The 19,771-nt window shown below is 45.1% G+C and overlaps 1 protein-coding gene across 2 annotated transcripts in view; it reads left to right on the forward strand.

Moving 5' to 3' along the window:
- Positions 1-18,004, forward strand: part of ARL15 (ARF like GTPase 15) — a 366,563-nt gene extending 348,559 nt beyond the window's left edge. For both annotated transcript variants that reach the window (XM_084800686.1, XM_084800685.1), the window contains exon 5: positions 15,366-18,004. In XM_084800686.1, the coding sequence (XP_084656812.1) occupies positions 15,366-15,518 (153 nt within the window). In that variant the 3' untranslated portion in view covers positions 15,519-18,004. The remainder of the gene's footprint in view (positions 1-15,365) is intronic.
- The last annotated feature ends 1,767 nt before the right edge of the window (positions 18,005-19,771 follow it).

Below are 19,771 nucleotides of genomic sequence, written 5' to 3' on the forward strand. Positions count from 1 at the left end.
GGAAAACAGTCCCACCAGTCGTGAGCCTTTGCCATGGTCCTGCACGGCCTGTCAAAACCCATTGTGTGGGAGGAAGGCTTCAAGCATCGTCTTGTAATGGGACAAAGAAGGCTCAGCTAACCCTAGATGATTAAGAGGAAGCTAGTCAACAGAGCCTTTATTCTACCCGTGTATTGTTTTTAAATTAGCCAGAGGTTTGTCTGTACCTGCGGTGGCTTTACGTGGACAATATCATTGTTGTACCGCCTTCATTTTTTTTTCCCAAGGCATCTGACTTAACCCACTAATTATCTACCAGTCCCTTCCATTGTCATATAAGAGTTGTTCTAAGTCACTTACGTTTATCCTTTAGCCGGAAGCAGCGACTGCGTAGGGTGGGTAGACAGTGGCAGCTTCCTTGATGCGCTAGGTACAGTCTGGTTTGATATATACAGACCTGGCTCCGCCGGCCCATGTCAGTTATTCATGTATCATGAATTTGATTTGAACGAAAAGGGGCGGAGGGTGGGAACCACGCTGTCCGCTTTTTCAGTTCAGATCCTACGTCTCCTCCCTTCAGAGACGATCCTGACGGTTCCTGCCCCTCAACTGAATTTTTCACATGGCCTCTGTTCTTTGGGTTTTGATTAAAGATTTCTCCACCTTGGCATTGGAGGGCTGGAGGGCTGGAGAGATCTTTGCTGAGAGGAGGAGGGGGAAGTGATCTCCCTGGGGAATGCACAGCAATAACCCTGGTCGAGCCCCACTAGAGCCCTCCTCCATCATACATGGCAGCTAGTACCATCCCTAAACATTACTGGATGTCCCCGGAGAACTGTGTGATTGCTTCCCCTCTTTCTATGGTTGATAAATATTGGCTTCAACTAATTGTGGGATGCCGAGACCCCAGGCCACACGAACAGTACCATGGGAAATACAGTCGTGCTTTTTGTGCCTTGCTTTCTGGTATTCTCTTCATGTTGTGGTAATGATCTCCAGACTTGCCTTTCACAGGCTTTAAACTGACTTCAACTGGTCCCATGTAAGATTCGGGCTAAAATTTTTCAGGATGAATTACCACTTAGCTTTTTTTTTTTTTCCCTTGCCTTGGGCTGCCTGCAAGCCTTCTTCCAAGCTCATATTTTTAAGTTGCCAGGAGATGAGGCTCCTGGCTGAGTTGCCAGCAAGGAAAGAAATTCTCTCTCCAGAACTGAAAACACGGCACCCAGTTGCAAGAGCGTGCATTACCTACCTGTCCCCCTCAGTCAGAAGCGTTGCTAAGAAGTTGGTGAGCTGGTCTGCCTCCACCCTTGCTCTGACGTGCCACACTTTCCTATTTTCCATTTCCTCCTAGTGTTTCCATGGTGGCTCCTTGCTGTAGCCAGATGACAAACTGCTGACAGGAACATCCCTGGAATACTGCTGTATCTGGACAGAACCATTGGCACCGTCCACTGGCAGCTGAGCAACCCGTGGCTTGCCATATTTCTCTGTCTCCCGCTTAAGGCCCAAGAATTTGAACCGGCCCCAGCATCTGAATGCTGTCTTGTTAGGCCGGAGTGCTGCCATAGTGCCGCAGGCCAGTGTTGACCATGTTTATCTGGATTCCACGATTTTGTTGACTTGCTTTTGATTCTGCTTTCTCAAACCCATCACCTCCGCAAACACCTCACCCATTATGGAAACCGGAAACCAGAAAACGCTGACAATATGAACCATGGATTTTTGAGAGTTTTTATGTACCTAATATTCTGTCACTGTGGATTAACTACGTTGCCTTATATTCCGTTGAGTCGGAGAGTCCTCTGTGTTGGGGAGCGGATAGGGGTGCAGTGAAGTGCATTAGGCATGGCAACATTATAATAGAGAAAACAGGCCCAAAAAAGCCACGGCAGCACACCCTCCGGGTGGTCAGAGTCTGTTCGTGGCATAGAACTATATAATCAAGCAAGCTGAATATGAGGTGTGGCCAGAAATCTATTATAACACGCAATAGGCTTTTTAGAAAGTTCAAAATATGAAATAGGTTCGGGAATTGTCAACTGTGGGCCAGCTAACATCAAGTTACGCAAAGTGTTTTATAAAATAAATCTCTGGGAGAACAAATGATGGATTAGAAAGGGGGAAGTATGTTTTCTTCTCTTTCCTCTTCTGCTGTTTGACACAAGCAAAGGTTATGGTGGGGAAGAAGTGTTTTCTGCAATACAAAACCTAGGCCCAGACTTGGAATGTGTCAGGAACACATCTGGCAATCCAAGCAAAGCATCCAGCATGGCAGAAGAAAGATTATGCTGGTCCATTTCAGCTACTGAGGCAGACGTCACTGTTGGTCATTGATAGGTTGTTGTTCTTTTTCATGTCCCCACCCCCTTCTTAGCTCCATAAAATATAGAACTCATATCTTTAGCCTGCATTTTATAATGCCAAGATAGCCAGCCAGCCAGCCAGCCAGCCATTTCAATATGCAGTTAATGGCTATTAAGTTTTTTTTTCTTTAAAAAAAAAAACTTAAAAGAATCAATTTCATGGTGACTGCATCTAGTTAAGCAAGTCATTTAAGCAACATTTTACTCGTGTGTAGCAGACCATTTTATAAGTTACTGATAGCTTTACAAGCCTGTGTTTCAGACAAGCTAATTGGTTGTCTCTGATATGTGTTTGGGGCTTTCACTCATTAACTCTCTTTCCTGTCTGTACATACTTGACTCTTAAACAGCCACGGTGTACTGCCAGGGAGAAGGTTTTTCAGGGATAGGTTTCAGAGACACTTTAACAGCATCTGCTTTCTTGAGTAAAGGTAAATTAGAATCGAAAAGTTATCCCAAACAGTAAAAGAGCACGTGTATAGCATCCTTAAAGCGTTTGGTACCAAGGCTGAGGGCCCTTCTGTGAGGAGGGAATAGAGCTTTGAGGGGAGGAGAGAGAGACCAGGAGAAAATGATGTCGGGCTAAAGCTTGCCTCTGTAATTAATGGTGTTATAGATCGACACTGAAAAAGCTGCCCGCACCTGCATGCAAAGACAGGCGCGTCACCAAGGCCTCCCTTTTTTTTTTTTTTCTTTTTTCTTTTCTTTTTTTTTTTTTTTTCATGTGTCAGCACTTTCGATTCCATGAGATAAGAATTGGATGCTTTGTTTGGACACAGATGAAAGGAATAGCTCAAAACATCAGTGTCCCATTGGCCGTAGATTCTTGGACTGGTTCTCTTTTCCGTGATAGGGTGTTTACTTTCCTGTTTGCAAAACAGTCCATTGCAGCTGCCTGTGGGCTTGTGTGTAATAGAGTTTAAACCAATTAGACCTACAGTTTTGAAACTGCTTATGAGATCAGCCTTCTGCGTGAAGCCCTGACCTGATTAATTAGAGCAGGAAAGTCCTCTCCCATAGTCAGGCTCCTTCTTTTACCGTCACTTTAGTGCAGGGTGAAATACCGGGCCTGCATTGCTGCCTTTGTCATGGCCATTTTTAAAAAAAAGAAAAATTAGTATCTTCTGTGTCCAGCAATATTGTAGGTATGTTAGAGAGAACAAAACAATTTTTTTGTTGTTGTTTTTTGTTGTTTTGGTTTTTTGTTTTTTTCAAGACAGGGTTTCTCTGTGTAGCCTTGGCTGTCCTGGACTCCCTTTGTAGACCAGGCTGGCCTCCAACTCACAGCGATCCACCTGCCTCTGCCTCCCGAGTGCTGGGATGAAAGGCGTGGGTCACCATGCCCAGCCCACAAAACAATTTTTAAGTGTCTCTGTTCCCTAAGAAGTAAGGTCCATTACATACAAAAAATAATAGAGAATAACCATCCAAATCTATATTATCCTCTTCATAAATGGAGCTTGTCACAGACTTGTACGGGTGGTCTATCCTATCGAGCCCGATGTCCCCTCTCATTAATGTATGTAAGAACTGTTCATAATGCCTGGCGTAGTGAAAGCAATGACTCATAGAACTAAGGAGCTCATAGGTTGTGGGCCTTGGGCCATGGGATTCGGAGCCCTATTCATCACCCAGACTTAACTTTCCCTTTGGTTTATTCTATCTTCGTTTCCGAGCCCTGTGCTCAGACTTGCTATCTTAGCTGCATCCCGTTGTGATGCGTAGCTGCCTGCAGCTCCCAAAACCACTTCTCCAGCAGCACCCACCCTGCCACAGCCGCCCACAAGCCAAACCTCACCCTGATGGCCTTGTGAACCTCGGAGCCCACTTGGTTTACTCTACCAGGGTATATTTCCATTTTGTGGAACTAATGAATCCTTCTCTCTCTCTCTCTCTCTCTCTCTCTCTCTCTCTCTCTCTCTCTCTCTCTCTCTCTCAACTTTAAATCAGGCCTTTAAGCCATGATGATCTCCGGGTACTCCAAATATGCTGTTAGAAATGGGCAGTTACCTATCTCTAAACTGTGGAACTGGTTAAGTAGATGTGGGGGACAGAGAGGTAAAGTAGGTCTTCTGACTTCAGCCTGTACACTGAGGATGCCTGTGATGCCTGTGCTCGGGGTGAAAACTCTTTAGCAGTTTCACTTTTGTCCCCTATGTACACTGTTTGCCCTAGTGAATATAGAAATTACAAGGTGTGAGATATACATGACTAATTGGATTTTATTTGTATACTCACAAGAGATACGGTCTTGAAAAATAACATCAAAAGAGTAAAAAGCTTTCTTTGCTCAAATCAGTCAACGAAGGAGATTAAAAGAGACTCTTATGGGTGTGTGATCCAAGAGAATAACATTTAAAGTAAAAGTTAGAAAGGTCAGCTTTCCCCAAGAGTGCAGCCCTTGATAAGTCAGCCACAAGCCAATGGAAGGACACAGATCAAAGAATATTTGGGTAGCACGAATTGGCCTTGATTGGGGTCAGGGACACAAACTTGAGTGAGAAGGGAGAGGGGAGATAGATCTGGGAAAGTAAATACGATCAAAACGCTTTGTACAAAATTATCAGAGGACTAATTAAAATATTTTTTAAAAATGAAAACATTAAAAAAAAAGCAGAAGTTGGCTCAACCTTAGAAATCTAAGAAAAAGTGCAATATAAAGCAAGTGGGAGAGAAAATAAGAAAAACAAGACTAGAGGCAAGTGAAAAGAAGATTAGGAAAACAGGATAGAAAATAAATAAAATCAAAAATGAATTCATTGGGAACATACATCAACAAAACTGACCAAAGTTTATCCAATGGACAGTGTAGAAAGGGAAAACTTACGACTACAAAATGGGGTATGAAATGGAGCCACTGGCAGCTGACCTATCGGAAATGAATAATGAATACAGTCAGGGGGTCTCGTGTGAAAACTCCTTGCCAGTGAAGCAGGTAGCCCAGGCTAGGCATGCACATTCTGTAGGGCAGATAGCCCAGATTAGATGCAGACTTGGGATATATACCCCATGAGCTGGATAGCCCAGATTAGATGTGCATATCCCTAGACTAATGAACAACTGAAATTAACAGAAAATAGAAAATTTAGATAGACCTTAACAAGTAAAGACTCTGAATTAGCAACCAAAACACTGACTCATAAGAAAAGACCAGGACCAAATTCCATGAAGTGTTTTAAATCTGAACAGTCCTTCTCAAGGAGGGAGTACTTCCCAACTCTCTGTGTGAGGCTAGGGTTATGATGGTATTAAAGCTAGACCAAAAAAAAAAAAGTAAGTAGAAAATAAACCACAAGCTGATATATCCTGTGAATATAAATATAGGAATCCTTATCTAAGAGTTGGCAAGATAGCTCAGCTGGTAAAGGAATCTGCCACCAAGCCTGACACCGATTGGATGCCTAGGTCCTACATGGTAGAAAGAACCAGCTCTCTCAAGTTGTACTCTGACCTCCACATGGGTGGTACAGCAATCACCTATGCCTGTGCACACATGCGCGCACACACACACACACACACACACACACACAATTTTTAAATAAATAATAATTTCCAATACCAGCAACATATTTTTTTAAAAAAAAAACACAACAAATATCTGTGTGGCCAAGTTGATTTTTATGTCAGGAACCTCACAAAAGATATAGAAACATTTGACCACATAGAGTGGATGAACATGTAACCGCAGAAATCTTACTCACAGAAAAGATACAGGAAAATGAAATGTGTTCATCCAAAATCTTGAACGTCCGTCACCATAGCCAAAAGGTGGAACTAACCCAAGTGTCTGTCAGAGATGAAAAGATACGTGAATGAGAATTGTCCATATGCTGGGATATGATTCAGCCATAAAAAGGAGAGCAGAACGCGTTACAATGTGTGGATAAACAGTGGGAACGCTGGAAGAAGCCAGCCACAGAGGGGGCCACAGGTTGTGCGCTTTCCTGGGTGTATAATGTTCAGATCATGCAAAGCTTTAATTGAAAGAGCACATTAGGAGCTCTCGGGGACTTGCTGAAATGCGAGCTGGGCTGCCATTGCTAATAAGGAGTTTTCTTTCCCAGGTGTAATATTCTAGAACTAGATCGGGTTATTTCATAGCTCTGTGAATGCGCAGCAGAGCGAGAGACTGAAGTGTACCCTTTAAAGGGAAAATGATCAAATTGTGTATCAATAAAAGATAACAGAATACCTGTACAGCCAAGTGTAAGGATATTTGCTAAATGGAGAGTCCAACCAAGCGGTGAAGGAAGTTAGAATCTTCAGAAAATGTGTCCGTTTATGGAATTTATAATACTCTAGGATTTCAGAGTCATTGAACAATTTGACAGGAAAAAAAAATCTTTCTCAACTACTTAAGGATATTTGGATTCGCTACACATTCTAGATGTAGACTTAAAAGAATATTACATTTTTTAAAAAAGAATATTGCATGAGCTGGGTGTGGTGGCACACACCTGTAATCCCAGTGCTCAAGGAGGCAGAGGCTGTGAGTTCAAGGCCAGCCAGGTCTTCAAAGTGAGTCCAAGACAGCCAAAGCTACACAGAGAAGCCCTGTCTCGGAGAAAAAAAAAAAAAGATATTACATGCATTAAATTGATAAATATAATTATAAAATGCCACAGTAGTTCTTTATAAGTAAACCTAAAGAATACCATAGGTACCCTGAATTTAAAAGGATTGTAAGTTAATATTAAATTTTTAAGTTGATTACAAAATCTTCATTAAAAAGGCAGGCTTTAGGCAGTATACAGTTAGTAAATTATATCTTCCTTTAAAACTGCAAAGAAGCAGTAGTTGCTACTTCTGCGTACTAAGAGCCATCCTTAACTTGACACCAAAATCCTTAAGGTGACAGGTGACAGGTGACAGACTATATGCCTATTGGGGTGTATTATTAGAGGACTTGGTAGAAAAATTTCCAGCACTCTGGCCAGCTCTTGTGGCCTTTTGGAATTCTAGTCTCTACATGAAGACTAAACAGGCTGAATATTAAAAAGGAATTAAAATATGGTTTTGCTTAGGGACAGCCAACCTGCCAGCTAGACTCTAGTTTCCACATCTGACATCATAACTGGAGCCGTGGGGGGTGTGGGGGGAGGAAAGCAAATTCTCCATCCCAGTGAAGTGTGTGAGGAAGAAGTGGTCTAACCAGATCAGGTCGAACCATCCTAGCAGCCATGCTTACTCCTCCTGTGTTGGAAAGGACGTTCTAAGAGTGGACAGTGACCATTCCAGGCTGTGTGACAGACTGTCTGTCTCTGTGGCCGTTACCCAGATTTGCAGTTATAGCATAAATGCAGCCACAGATGATATTTAAGTGAACGAGCATGCCCTCTTCCAATAAAACTTTATTTGTAAGGAATTCATGGTGCCTGGGTGTGGTAGTGGTGATCCACAGAGGGCACTGTGGTTGTGGTGTCAGCCCCCTCCCCTGATCTTAAGTGTGTTTTCTCTACCTCTAAAGCCTCCTTTTGAGGTAATAGGACGTCAGCCATGTTCTGAAAGATGATTGGGGTTGGGTCGGAGAAGGGGGGGGGCAGGTGTGGTAAAGCACATTTTTAATCCCAGCACGGGGGAGGCAGAGGCAGGTAGATCTCTGTAAGTTTGAGACCAGCCAGAGCTATACAGTGGAACCGTGCCTCAGTAAGGGCTGGTGGGGGTACTTGCCGGCTGATCCTTGCTCTCTGGGGGAAGAACCTTCGAGTACAAGCAGGAGTTTAAGCAAAGGCTGCAAGCCGAGTCCCTGGACACTCAGAGAGTGGACAAGTCGCAGACACCAGAGTAGCAAGTCTCTTCCCTCTGTCCCTGAAGACCAGAGGCATCCTACTTATCTTTGCATCTTGAATGTTCAGGGGTTCTGGTTGGTTGGTTTTGGTTTAGGGTTTTTTGATTGTTTGTTTTGTGTTTTTTGCTGGTTTGGTTTGGTTTGGTTTGGTTTTGGACAGGAGAATAAAACAAGCCGCTCAGGCATTTCAGAAATAGGGAACAGAGGTAGTTTGTGCCATACTTCTCGATTAACAGATTAAGCAAATACAGAAATTCGTATCAGCTCCTGCCTTCTACCAGCAAAGCAAATGAGACCGTTGTGTTTGGCCATTCTGGAACATGCTACATTCCCTCTGCAATGGGAAAGCGGGTTTCTATGTAATTATTGTTCTAACGTATCGCATCCTGTACACAACAGACGTTACTGGCTTGGGGGAGGAGGCTTATAATAAAGGCAAGGCTTACTCACAGGTAATAGCCTCAAGTCATTTGTCTGGCTTGTGATCATTCCACGGTCAGGCTGCCGCACTGAACGTGAGCTTCCTTACAAAGCTGCGCTGTGAGCACTGTACGCACAGCCCTCTCGCAGCCCGAGCATCCACTCTCTGTGTGCACTCCCATGGTAACACTAAAGGGAAGAGGCACGAATCGTCACTTTCCGCTCCTTACCAGTAGTACTCCGTAAGAAGTAAGCGTTCGCCCCGTGCAATGTCGTTGGGAACGTTACATATTGATTTTGTTAGTATTATTTATTCCTGTCCTTGATGGCATATTTAGTATCTTTCTGAGGATCTCAAGACCCTACAAGCAGTACAGTGAAAAGAGGACAGCCAGCCTCGCAGCTCTCTGGACCAACCTTCCTTTAAACAAACTGCCAACAATGTACTCTGAAGAATCTTAGTGATCTCTCCAGGCTTATCCTGGAGCCGCCACATGGGCTCAGTCCTCTCTGACTTAGGCCTGCCCCTGGAGCCACCGTAGTTGAGGCAGAACTAGACGAGCCCCTTGGCAAGCACACAGACAAGGTGTGCATTTGAGGATCTGGGCCTGCAAGAGCACTGCAAAGCATTGGTGATGTCTTGACTTACATAGTTCGCCGTCTCCCCCCCTCCCCCCAGAGTCACAGGGAGAAGGCACACCATCAGCTGCTACTAGTCTCTGCGCCGGCGGCCCCCAGCATTTCAGGAGGAAATGTACACGTATCACTAGAAAGGTTTTCCCTGTCATCACAGCAGGTTTATCTACTGAAGAGATGAAAGCAGGGGCCCAGAGCAGAGATGAACGAACTCCTGTTCCTTCCTTAGCAGTCATGGGAAAGGCCCAGAAAAAAACTGCACTTCCTGCAGGACCTCCTGATGGCTTAGAGACTGGACTTGCCCCGCATATGGAAGACCCAGGGTCTACCTTACAACAAAAAAAAGACAAACAGCAAAAGAAATCACCTCTAGTCGGGCGTGGTGGCGCTTTAATCCCAGCACTTGGGAGGCAGGGGCAGGTGGGTCGCTGTGAGTTCAAGGCCAGCCTGGTCTACAAAGTGAGTCCAGGACAGCCAAGGCTACACAGAGAGACCCTGTCTCAAAAACAAAAACAAAAAGAAACCACCTAGGGTGGCCCATTTATGTATTTTAAATTATAGGAAAGCAATAGGGTTCAGTCAAGATCACTAAGTCAGTTGCTTTCCCAGCTACCTTGCTCTTCTGTGGACAGAGCCCCCCCCCCCCAACTTCAGTTTCTGGTTTTGAGTTTGTCTTTTGAGACAGGGCCTCACTAGGTAGTTCACAGGTGAGCCTGGAACTCTATCTGTAGACTAAGCTGGACTTGAACTCACAGAGATCTACCTGCCTCTGCCTCCCGAGTGATAAGATTAAAGATGTGCGCCAACACACCAGGCACGGGCTACAGTTCGTTTTCCTGGCTTTCTGGTCCTTGAAGCCTTCATCGCGCTGTGGATCATATTGCCAGCTGACCTGTCACTGTGGCGTCCACTGAGCTCAAGTCCTCAGCCCTGACTTCGCAACACTTTATTCCTTTGCCAGAGACAAATTTCTTATTTCTGAAGTCTCTTTAGCAAGCTCCCTGCCAACAGAACATTTAGCGTTTCCATCATGAGGAGCTGCTCTAAACAACCGCCGTGCCCTCCATTAGAATCAGCTCTTTTTCTTGCTTCCGGTGGGAGTATAGTCACAGGGCAGGCATGAGAGAGAAGCCCTCTGGAGGCTACATGCTACTAACCTGTCATATATGGTCACTGAAAAGCCTTGGGGCGGTAGCCTCCCATCCCGTGAGTCCACAAGCGCTGAAGACAGTACTCTTGTTGGCCGAGCTGTTGCTGCTTCTGCGTGGGATTTTGCCTCGCAGCTTTGCAGACTTCTGTTGTACCTCGTCAGTCACTGCAGGCAGCACGCTGGCCTCGGCGGCTTGGCACGGCACGCCTCTGCTGCCTCTGCACAGTCAGTACCGTCCCGCAGGAGGGATGGTAGGTGCATGAATATGACTTACAGGAAAACCATGCTACAGGATCAGCAGTACCAAAGCCCTATAAAATGCCTCGGACCGCACCACTGCAAGCCGACGCAGCCATGCGTGGGCTTAAGAATAGCCACTTCCAGCTGGGCGTGGTGGCGCACGCCTTTAATCCCAGCACTCGGGAGGCAGAGGCAGGCGGATCGCTGTGAGTTCGAGGCCAGCCTGGTCGACAAAACGAGTCCAGGACAGCCAAGGCTACACAGAGAGACCCTGTCTCGAAAAACAAAACAAAACAAAAAAAAAAAAAAAGAATAGCCACTTCCGGTGGGCTAGAACCTCACGCTGGAAGCGCGTGTGACGCTTTTAGATCGGGGCATGCACAGGAAAAGAGACTACATGGCTTGTGTGAAAAGCACCACAGGGGCCAGGTGGCCTCTCAACACAACAGGCCCGGTCCACCCAGGTGATGTTTCAGGCATCAGAGATACACAGTATACAGCGCATGGCATGCTCAGTCCCCCGTGACGCGCTGCTGCTCCCCGACTATCCACACATTCATGTGGGTTAGACCTCTGTTTATAAACAGCCATGCTTAGAGCCTAAATTTACTTCACATAAAACATAAAGTAAACCCTGCCCTTGGCGTAGCAAAGTATACAAAAGAAAACCAGGTTGCCCCGCGGCGTATGCTGCTTACATAGCTTAATAACAGAAACAGGGAGCTGACAGCTTATCATCATAAATAAAAGGAAGTTTGCAGGTGTGAAAGAAGGAAAGGCCAATACGTAAAGTTAAGAACGACATACGCCTTCTAAAATTTTAGTCACAGAAATGGAAAGGAAAATAACGGAGAGAACATCACCACAATGGCGTTTGTGACCTTGGAACCAGGGAAGTCTTTGGGTCTCACTACCTAAGGAAAGGTAAAGGCCACGCCCAGCGCTGGGAAAGGGAGTCCTGTGATGTGTGCCGCCTGAGAGTTGTAACAGCTGCCACAACCATTAGCGGCAGCGGAACCGCCGTGTCTTCTGTTATAAAAAGACTGTGTGGTGGATTCAACGTGTGAATGATGGAATTTAGTCATGCATATCACCCACCGCGCATGAGGGAAGGGCTCTTGATGACATAGCTAAAATAGGTTGGCTGCTTTCGGTGGCTTTGTTTTTCTATCTCTAGGGTGGACACATGGCTACTGACGAATGCCCACTCTGTGACTGTCCCGAAAATAGCTAGATTACCACAGGTTGCCAGGCAGCTGCATTCTGATGTCATTCCCCCAAATGCCATCTCCTTCTTCTAGCACTTTCCAACTAACCATGACGTGTACGCAGCGATAAAGTGTTTCGGAAGACTTAGGCTCATATTTATAACTTGTCTCTTCATAAGGAAACAATCTTCAACAAAGATCCTCATATCAGAGGCAGTTCTTTACATGGTAGTCAGACTTTAACACTACTCATTAAAATGACCAGCAACATAAAAATAAAAACATGCTAATAGTAACTCAAAACATAAAAATAAAAACATGCTAATAGTAACTCAAAATGACTGTTTTAAGTTTTAGTGTAATAAATGCCGGGGAAGTAACACCTGAAGTCAGGTCAGTATAAGGAAACAAAACTGGAATTCATCCTGAAAGCATTGAGAGCTACAGCACGCAGTCAGCCTTCACACTGCCTGTTGCCCCTGCAGTCGCCTTGTTGAGAACACGCAACCCTGGTAGTGAAAGCTGGGATCCAGAAACCGAGATGCGCACCATAAATGGTGTCTGGGGATCAAAATCCTGTTTTAAAATTTATATTATGGAGTATATGGAATCCTTTGAATACCAGCTGGCTGGCTGTGGCACGCTTAGGTAGCGCACTTAGGTTACTGAGCCGAAAATCTCAAGTTACTCCACAGTATTTGTCAGCTTAGCACTGCTGGGTTCCTCTGTCTGTAGCCACCCTGTTTTTGTGGCTTCCATCCTCTTATGTTTAGGAGTCAAGTGGAACCTACCTACCTTTAGACATCTTCTGGGTGTTCCTATGTGATAAGTGAGCTAGGACTCACTAGGTCTTCTGGTACCCAGAGCAGACCTAAGAGTCGACATGAAATACGACCAGCTACTTGGCGATCATTGGTCCCCAGGCTTTTGTCAAATTCTCTGGAATTCTGCTGTTAGGATTAATCTGTGTGGTTTGGTTGGTTTGGCTTGGCTTGGCTTGTTTTAGGGGGTTGTTTTGTTTTGCCTCTCCTTTTTGAGCCAGGGTCACTGGCTGTGTCATCCTGGCTGGCCTGGAACTCACTATGTCAAATAATCTGGCCTCAACTCAGGTCTGCCTGCCACAGGCTTCCCAGTGCCAAGATTAAAGGTGTGCACCACCACGCCCAGCTTGGTTCTGTGTGATTTTTAAATGAACCCCTCAGTAAAAACTTTTGCTAATGAGATATATTTGCCTACTTTCTGTTTTTTTCATGTCTGAATTTCTTGTGGTTCATCATCATCATTATCACCAGGATTATTGTTGTTGTTGTTTGTGTTTTCCAGACAGGGTTTCTCTGTGTAGCCCCAGCTGTTATAGAACTCTCTCTCTGTGTAGACCAGGCTGGCCTTGAACTGAGAGATGCACCGGTCCCTGCCTCATGGCGACTAAAGGCGTTGCACCACCACTGCCCAGCCCCAATTAGCATTATTTACAATGCTGCCCTTTTGAAGTAAGGTTTTAACGTGTGTCGGGTGGCCAGCTTACTCCATGTGCCAGAATTTGAATATTGCCTGTTGGTCATCACCTGGCAGGAAGTGTTATTGATCAGACAGCAGATTGCATTATGAGCATAGCCACCCCAGCTCCTGGGATTGTAGACTCTATAAAGAGAGAGTAGCGAGACAAACAGCTTTGAGTTATACCCTTGGAGATGCCCTCTCCCCCCACCCCACCCCACCCCCCCCACCCCCACCCCCACCCGGCTGTGGTATTTACCCTATTTCCTGCCTGTCCCTTCCTGTCAGCTCTTCCCTCTGTGACCAGGGTTAGCTTCTGGCATTGGAGGTTATTTCCCAAAGCTACTTAATGTTCTCTTGTTTCCAGTATCCATAAAGAAAAACTATGAGAATGGGATTTGTGGAGGGTGTTCTTGTTTGGTTTGGTTTGGTGTTTGGGGGTGTTAGGTTTTGCTTGTTTTTTTTTTTTTTCTAACTTTCACATGTACCTGTGTGTATGTGTGTGTGTGTGGTACTGGTGAAGGGCCCACGCCTGACACTGGGGCTCTTCCTTAGCCACCCTTCATCTTATTCACTGAGGCAGGATCTTGCAGATTCAGCTAGCCCAGCTAGCCAACTTTCTCTAGGGGTCTCCTTTGTCAGTCTTCTGAGGGTGCTAGAATTTTAGGCCACCACTCCCACCCAGCATTTACGCAGGCGTGGGGATCCAAATGCTGCTCTGGCCTATCACAGCCAGCGCTTTTCCTGCTTCGCCATCTTCCCAGCCCTCAAGTTAATAAATAGGTGACCTCTCTAAATTGTTCTGAGACGTCACTTCCTGATCTAGGGATAAAATAAATCGTCTTTACTCTCGGGATTCAAGTTAAGAGGACCCTTCAATTCTCATAGGCTCCTTTAAAAGAGTGAAAGGCATTTATTGTCAATTTGCAAGATGTTAAGAGGACTTTTATGTGTTGGGGGGGGAGCAGGAAGGGGTCTTCACTATGTTGCCCTGACTGGCCTAGAAATTCAACTCACAGAGATCAGCCTGCCTCTGCCTCCCAAGTGCCGGGAGTAAAGGCATGAGCCACCACGACCAACATTTCTGAGAAGACTCGTAGAGATACTCCCGAACTACACACCTTTAGCATTATTTTCATTTCTAAATTAGTACAGCATGTGGTATTTCTGTGTCAGACATGGTGGCGCACACCTGTACTTCCAGCACTGTGGGCTCAGAGGCTGGAGGATTGGCCCCGAGTTTGAGGAGTTCCAGACTAGTCAGAGATACATAGGAAAGCCCTGCTTCGAAAAGCAAAAACACCCAGGAGACAAATACCAAGAACAAAGCCCTTTGTGTCCTTGGATGTATCTCCTCGCTCCTGTGGGCCGGTTTGGACAGTGTAGTTCAGCTGGTGACCGTAGTCTGGCCTTTGTGGTGGCATGTTGAAACATTAGGAATTGGCATAAAGTTTTTAGGAAGTCTTGCTTCATGATAAGTACAACGTTTTACTTTGGCCTACTGTGTGTGATCTTCTGGAAGATCCTTTCTTAGCTTCCAGAAACATCCACTAGAAATACAAAGGAGCGAGAAAATAAGATCCCTGAGATTAGGGGTTTTGCTTTTTAGGTGCTCAGTGCTCCAGCTAACTGTCAGGTGGGTTATAGGATCCATACTTTTACAGCAGCTTAGTACTCCTTCAGGATGAGACAGTAAGCATTATATTGCCAGCAGTGGTGAGAGTAACAGAACCCTTTTAGCGTCCAGATGTGTTTGTCCCTGCGCTGTGGAACTTGTAATTCTCTCTCAGACTTCATAAGAACTCCCGAGCAGTTAGTGTAAAGTCAGAATGGTGGCTTGCAAGCAGGTCACCCGCACCTGAAGAAAACATGCCCAGGTTACAACATATAACCCAGCTAAAACAACAGCTATGGACAGAAAGTCTTAGAAAGGCCTAGACATGTCTGTTTATATGTAAATTCCACTTAATACCCCCCTCCCCCACTTCATCACTTAGGATCTTGGTAGGAAAAAAGGTCCTGATGTAATTATTAACAAATCTCTCTCTCTCTCTCTCTCTCTCTTTTTTTTTCCTCTTCAGATCAAAAAGTATTTTGAGCTTGAGCCCCTTGCACGTGGGAAGCGCTGGATCCTGCAGCCCTGCTCTCTAGACGACACGGATGCACTGAAGGACAGCTTCTCCCAGCTCATAAGCTTGTTAGAAGAGAAAGACCACGAGGCGATGAGAATGTGAAAGCTGACACAAAGTCCCCCCCGAAAGCCTTGAACCCATCATGGTAGCCTCCCACTCTGATTTCATGTTGGTGTCAAGACTGTCCTGGCTTAAGTACCTATTTTCCTCTAGCTATTTCAGACTCTCGTCTCTATTCTGTAAGTCAGGTGAATTATCATCGGCATTAACGTCAAGTACACACTACTGAGAGAGAATTGATTCTCTGTTTACCACTAATTACCTTCACCGCATGTCTCTTCCTTCTGCTGGTCTAAGAATCTCTTCTATACTTTGTGCTAAAGTGGATGGAACCCATGGCTCGTGGAAATGGAAACCCTGTCTGCAGATCTGAGAAAGACTCAGGCGTCTTCACGCTAGCTGTCCCTGGACTGGGCACAGGAGGAGTGTAGCTGAGATTGCACACACTGCCATTTTCATAATCTCTTAGGGGCTTGAGGGTTTTGTTGTTTTGTTTTTTACATTTTATTTTATCTTGTCTGTTTTTCATATTATTATTTTTGTGCGTGTGTGGGTATTGACTTCGTAGGCTATGAGTGAAAAACGACCACCCAAAACTTCACCCGATCATCTTTTCATAAAATCTGGCTCTGAAGAACCTAGAAAGCAGATGTGCAGGAACTGTTTGACTCTGCCTGCAGCCGTGTCCCCTCACGGAGCAAAGAGTCCTAGTTGAGAGAGTCGGAGCAAATTTAGGCAAGAACAGGCATCTCTGATTCCCATTGGACCAAGTCCTCAAATATTTCTAATGGAGTCATTAGTCTGTATAAAGCCAAGCTGCACCAGAAGCATTTGGGGTTTGTTATTTTCTAAAAAATCAGAAATGTTTGAGTGAAATCAAGAAAATGGCTTTTCAAATAAACGTAACGGCCAAAGTACAATTCACAGCTTGGATTTAACCTGGCATGGATTTGATAAAGCTCAGAGGCAAACCCTGTTATTTATTCATCAAGTGCTAATGTCGCTTAGGGGAGTCTGGTCAGGCCTCCATTTAGTAGTTAAAAGGTCTGTCAGTATTCTTATTATAAACCTCTATTTTCAGGGGTGTCAGTGTGCCCTTAGAGTATGCTGGGCTACAGCAAATAAATAGACTCAGTCTTTGAAACTAATGTTTTCCACTTAATTTAAATGATAAAATTACGTAGAATAAATGTACAGTTTTAGTAAGATTTAGCACCTTTGGCCTTTTCTAAATCAAGAATAATCTATGAGTATTGCGGTTCATAGATGAAGTAGCCTTTGGCACATCTTGTAGACCTTTGACCACTTATTAAAATACTAAGTGGCCAAATGATAGCAAACTGCTCCCTACCCCTAAGCCATAAGAGAGGTCTGTCCTTTTCTAGATAGTGTAGACAGATACCCAGATGCCACAAGACTCAATGCTATATTTATTACAGGGTGACAGGAAACCTTGTGACTCTCTGGGGGGATAGTCTTCAGACCCCTCACAGCGCTCAGATGAAGTATTTATGATTTCATCTTGTAAATGGATTTTAATTAAAAAAAAAAAAGATCCCACACTTCTTTAAGCCTTTTTAAAATATGGCATGGACCAGAGAAGGGTCCGTGATGATTCATTCTTGTCTGAAGTGTCCGTGATGGCTCACGGACTGCACAAACCTTTAATCCCTGTTTTTATTGTGTCCTCCCGTGCTCATCTTCCCTGGAAAAAAAAAAAAAAAGAAATAAAATAAAGAAATAAATGGCTTTGTTTTCAGGCTTCGCTCTCCCTGCAAGTTCATTAAATGTAGAGTGTTGTCTTTTGAAGATCCTGTGGCTGAGTGCTCCTTGCCATCTGTTCCGTGACTTCCCGGTGTCTGTGTGTGTTCGTGTGCGCCAGCGATGGGCTTCTCCGCAGCCCGGAGACTGTCTGCAGCGTCGCAGCCGTCAGAGGGAAAACATTATCAATCAGTACCCAACAACAGCTGTTTTTGACAAGTTTCTGTCTGACGCCTAATGCTTTACAACTGTCAGTAGGCTCTTTCTTTGTCTAGCAGGTCGGTGCGCGCCATCCCTGGATTCTGTAACCCTAGAATTTGTGGAGAGTTTGGGAAATCCATGTGGGGGGAGGGCAGGGGAGGGGGAAAGGGGAGGGACTGTGCATCTTGTTCTTACTTTTGTGTAAGGTGCCACAGGTGTCTTAGTTTGCATATTCAGATACATAGGGGAACAGTCTGATGTGTATTTCTTCAGTTAGCACCTTGTTATATTTATGGAAGTGACCCCATTTTTGTACCTTCTTAGCTGAAGCAGTTGCCTCTTTTTATACTGGCAATTAATTTATATAAGACTTTGTATCTACCGTAGTTTACAGTATTGGTTGCTGGGTAACTGCCGCGTCGCCCTGTCCTTCTAGCGAGAGATGCTCTGTCTATACCTACAAGTTGACAGGCTCATGTGGACATTGGCTAGGCAAGAGGAACTTGCCCTGTTGGTGATTTATATGATTTCCACTGTCTTGCAAAGAAAATAAATGCTCGGTACAACCGGTGTTTCCAGACTGACTCTTTCCAGCCTTAGCTCTCTCTGAAAGCCCCAGATTTCTGTTTACTTTGTGTTGCCTGTTTAAGTCTTCAAAATAACTTCTGCCGCTCTTGAGTCAAAACAAATGATTAATACATGTTTCTTCTGAATCTATTGTGAGAACCTTAAAAGAAAAAAAAAGAAGAAGCGGAAGAAGCGGAGTGTCTTTTCCAGTTGGTTCTGCTTGAGCCACAGTTCATCTCCCTGACATTCCTGCAAGGGGGACAGGAGAGTGGAGATAGAATGTGCTGTGTCATCCTCAGTCATCCACCTGAAAGCCGCTTCCGGCAGGTCCAGTGCAGTGAACTATTTCTTCTGATGCGTTTGGATGCCTTTAGAAAATTGATGGACGGCCTTAATGAACTTAGGAAGATAGTCCGTGCGTTTACGTCTAATAGGTGGATAAAACATGAGAAAGAAAAAAGGAGGGGGAAGAATGTTATATGATAAAAGAGGAAAGATTCTTCCAAGCCTAACATTACCCTGATACACACCACTTAAGCCCAGGAGTTCAGAATACCTTCCTTCTGAGTTTGCCACCTACCCCGCCATCTCAGACCTCCCAAGCAAGTGTGAACAGAATGCAAGATTTTGAAACAAATGGGTTATTTTTCATGTCCAGATTGCAGACTGAGACTCAACTGGAAATGTAATATATTCATGCTGGCTTGATCCAGTGATAGGCGGCATTTTCATTAACCTGACCTAATGTAGCAAACTAAAATGAAAGCATGTATGTGGGGTGGCGGGGGCCCCTTGGGAGTCCTCGGTTCCGTGTCTGGGGGGAGGATGCATCTTTGTCCTGCAGAAAGTTGGTTCTCTGTCGCCCCTTGTTCTGCTGCCTGGGTCTGGAGGATCTGAGCTTTAGGCTGAGAAACGTATTACCGCGTCTTGTCGGGGGGAATTCCTGACTCCCAAGGGTGCACAACTTTTGGTCAGCCCTGAGTCAGTGTGATTAAATGACTTGCATCTCTAGGGTAAATTCTTCCAGCTCAGATGCCTGGAGTGACGGATGAGCCCGGGTTTTGGCACTGCCCACCCCACACCCGCCCACTAACTGCCCACCCCACACCCGCCCACTAACTGCCCACCCCACACCCGCCCACTAGTTCAGACTCAACCTCAGATGGCAGATCCATTTCCCTCCCCTTTCTTAACTCTCTTTGAATGAAAGACCTTGCTTGAAAAGCTACCCCCACCCCCACCCCACTGTTTCATCAGACCTGGAGACTCTTAGCTTCTCACCATGGAGGTTCTCTGTGAACACCTCTTCCTAAAGTGACTGTGAAACCAAGAGCAGAGTTTCTCTGGTCTCAAAAGGCCAGTGTCCTACTGTGTTCTCAGACTTCCTCTTTTTTCCCTTTCTTATGCATTTCCATGGGTGACTATGAATAATCACTTTACAAGACACAAATGTTGGCCTTGTGGTTTTCAAAGAAAATTTGCTTGCCATATAGACTTTGTGAGCTTGGCATACATACTTGCGAAGGTCACAGACAGAATGGTAGGATGGACCTTTTTGGGCTGGTTTACAACCCAGTCTGAAGTCTGACTCCTTGCATCTCCTAATGCTCTAGGTGATCAGGACCAACGTGGATGCTGCCATTGAGTGGCACCTTGTTCGGGGTGGGGGAGGGATCATCTGATGTACACGGTCAGAGAATGGAGAGTTTCCTTGTTCCCTTTTCAAAAACAAAAAAACAAAAATCTCTTATTCTGCCTGATGCTTT

The sequence above is a fragment of the Acomys minous genome, assembly GCF_964271855.1.
Source record: "Acomys minous genome assembly, chromosome: 11".
Lineage (NCBI taxonomy): Eukaryota > Metazoa > Chordata > Mammalia > Rodentia > Muridae > Acomys > Acomys minous.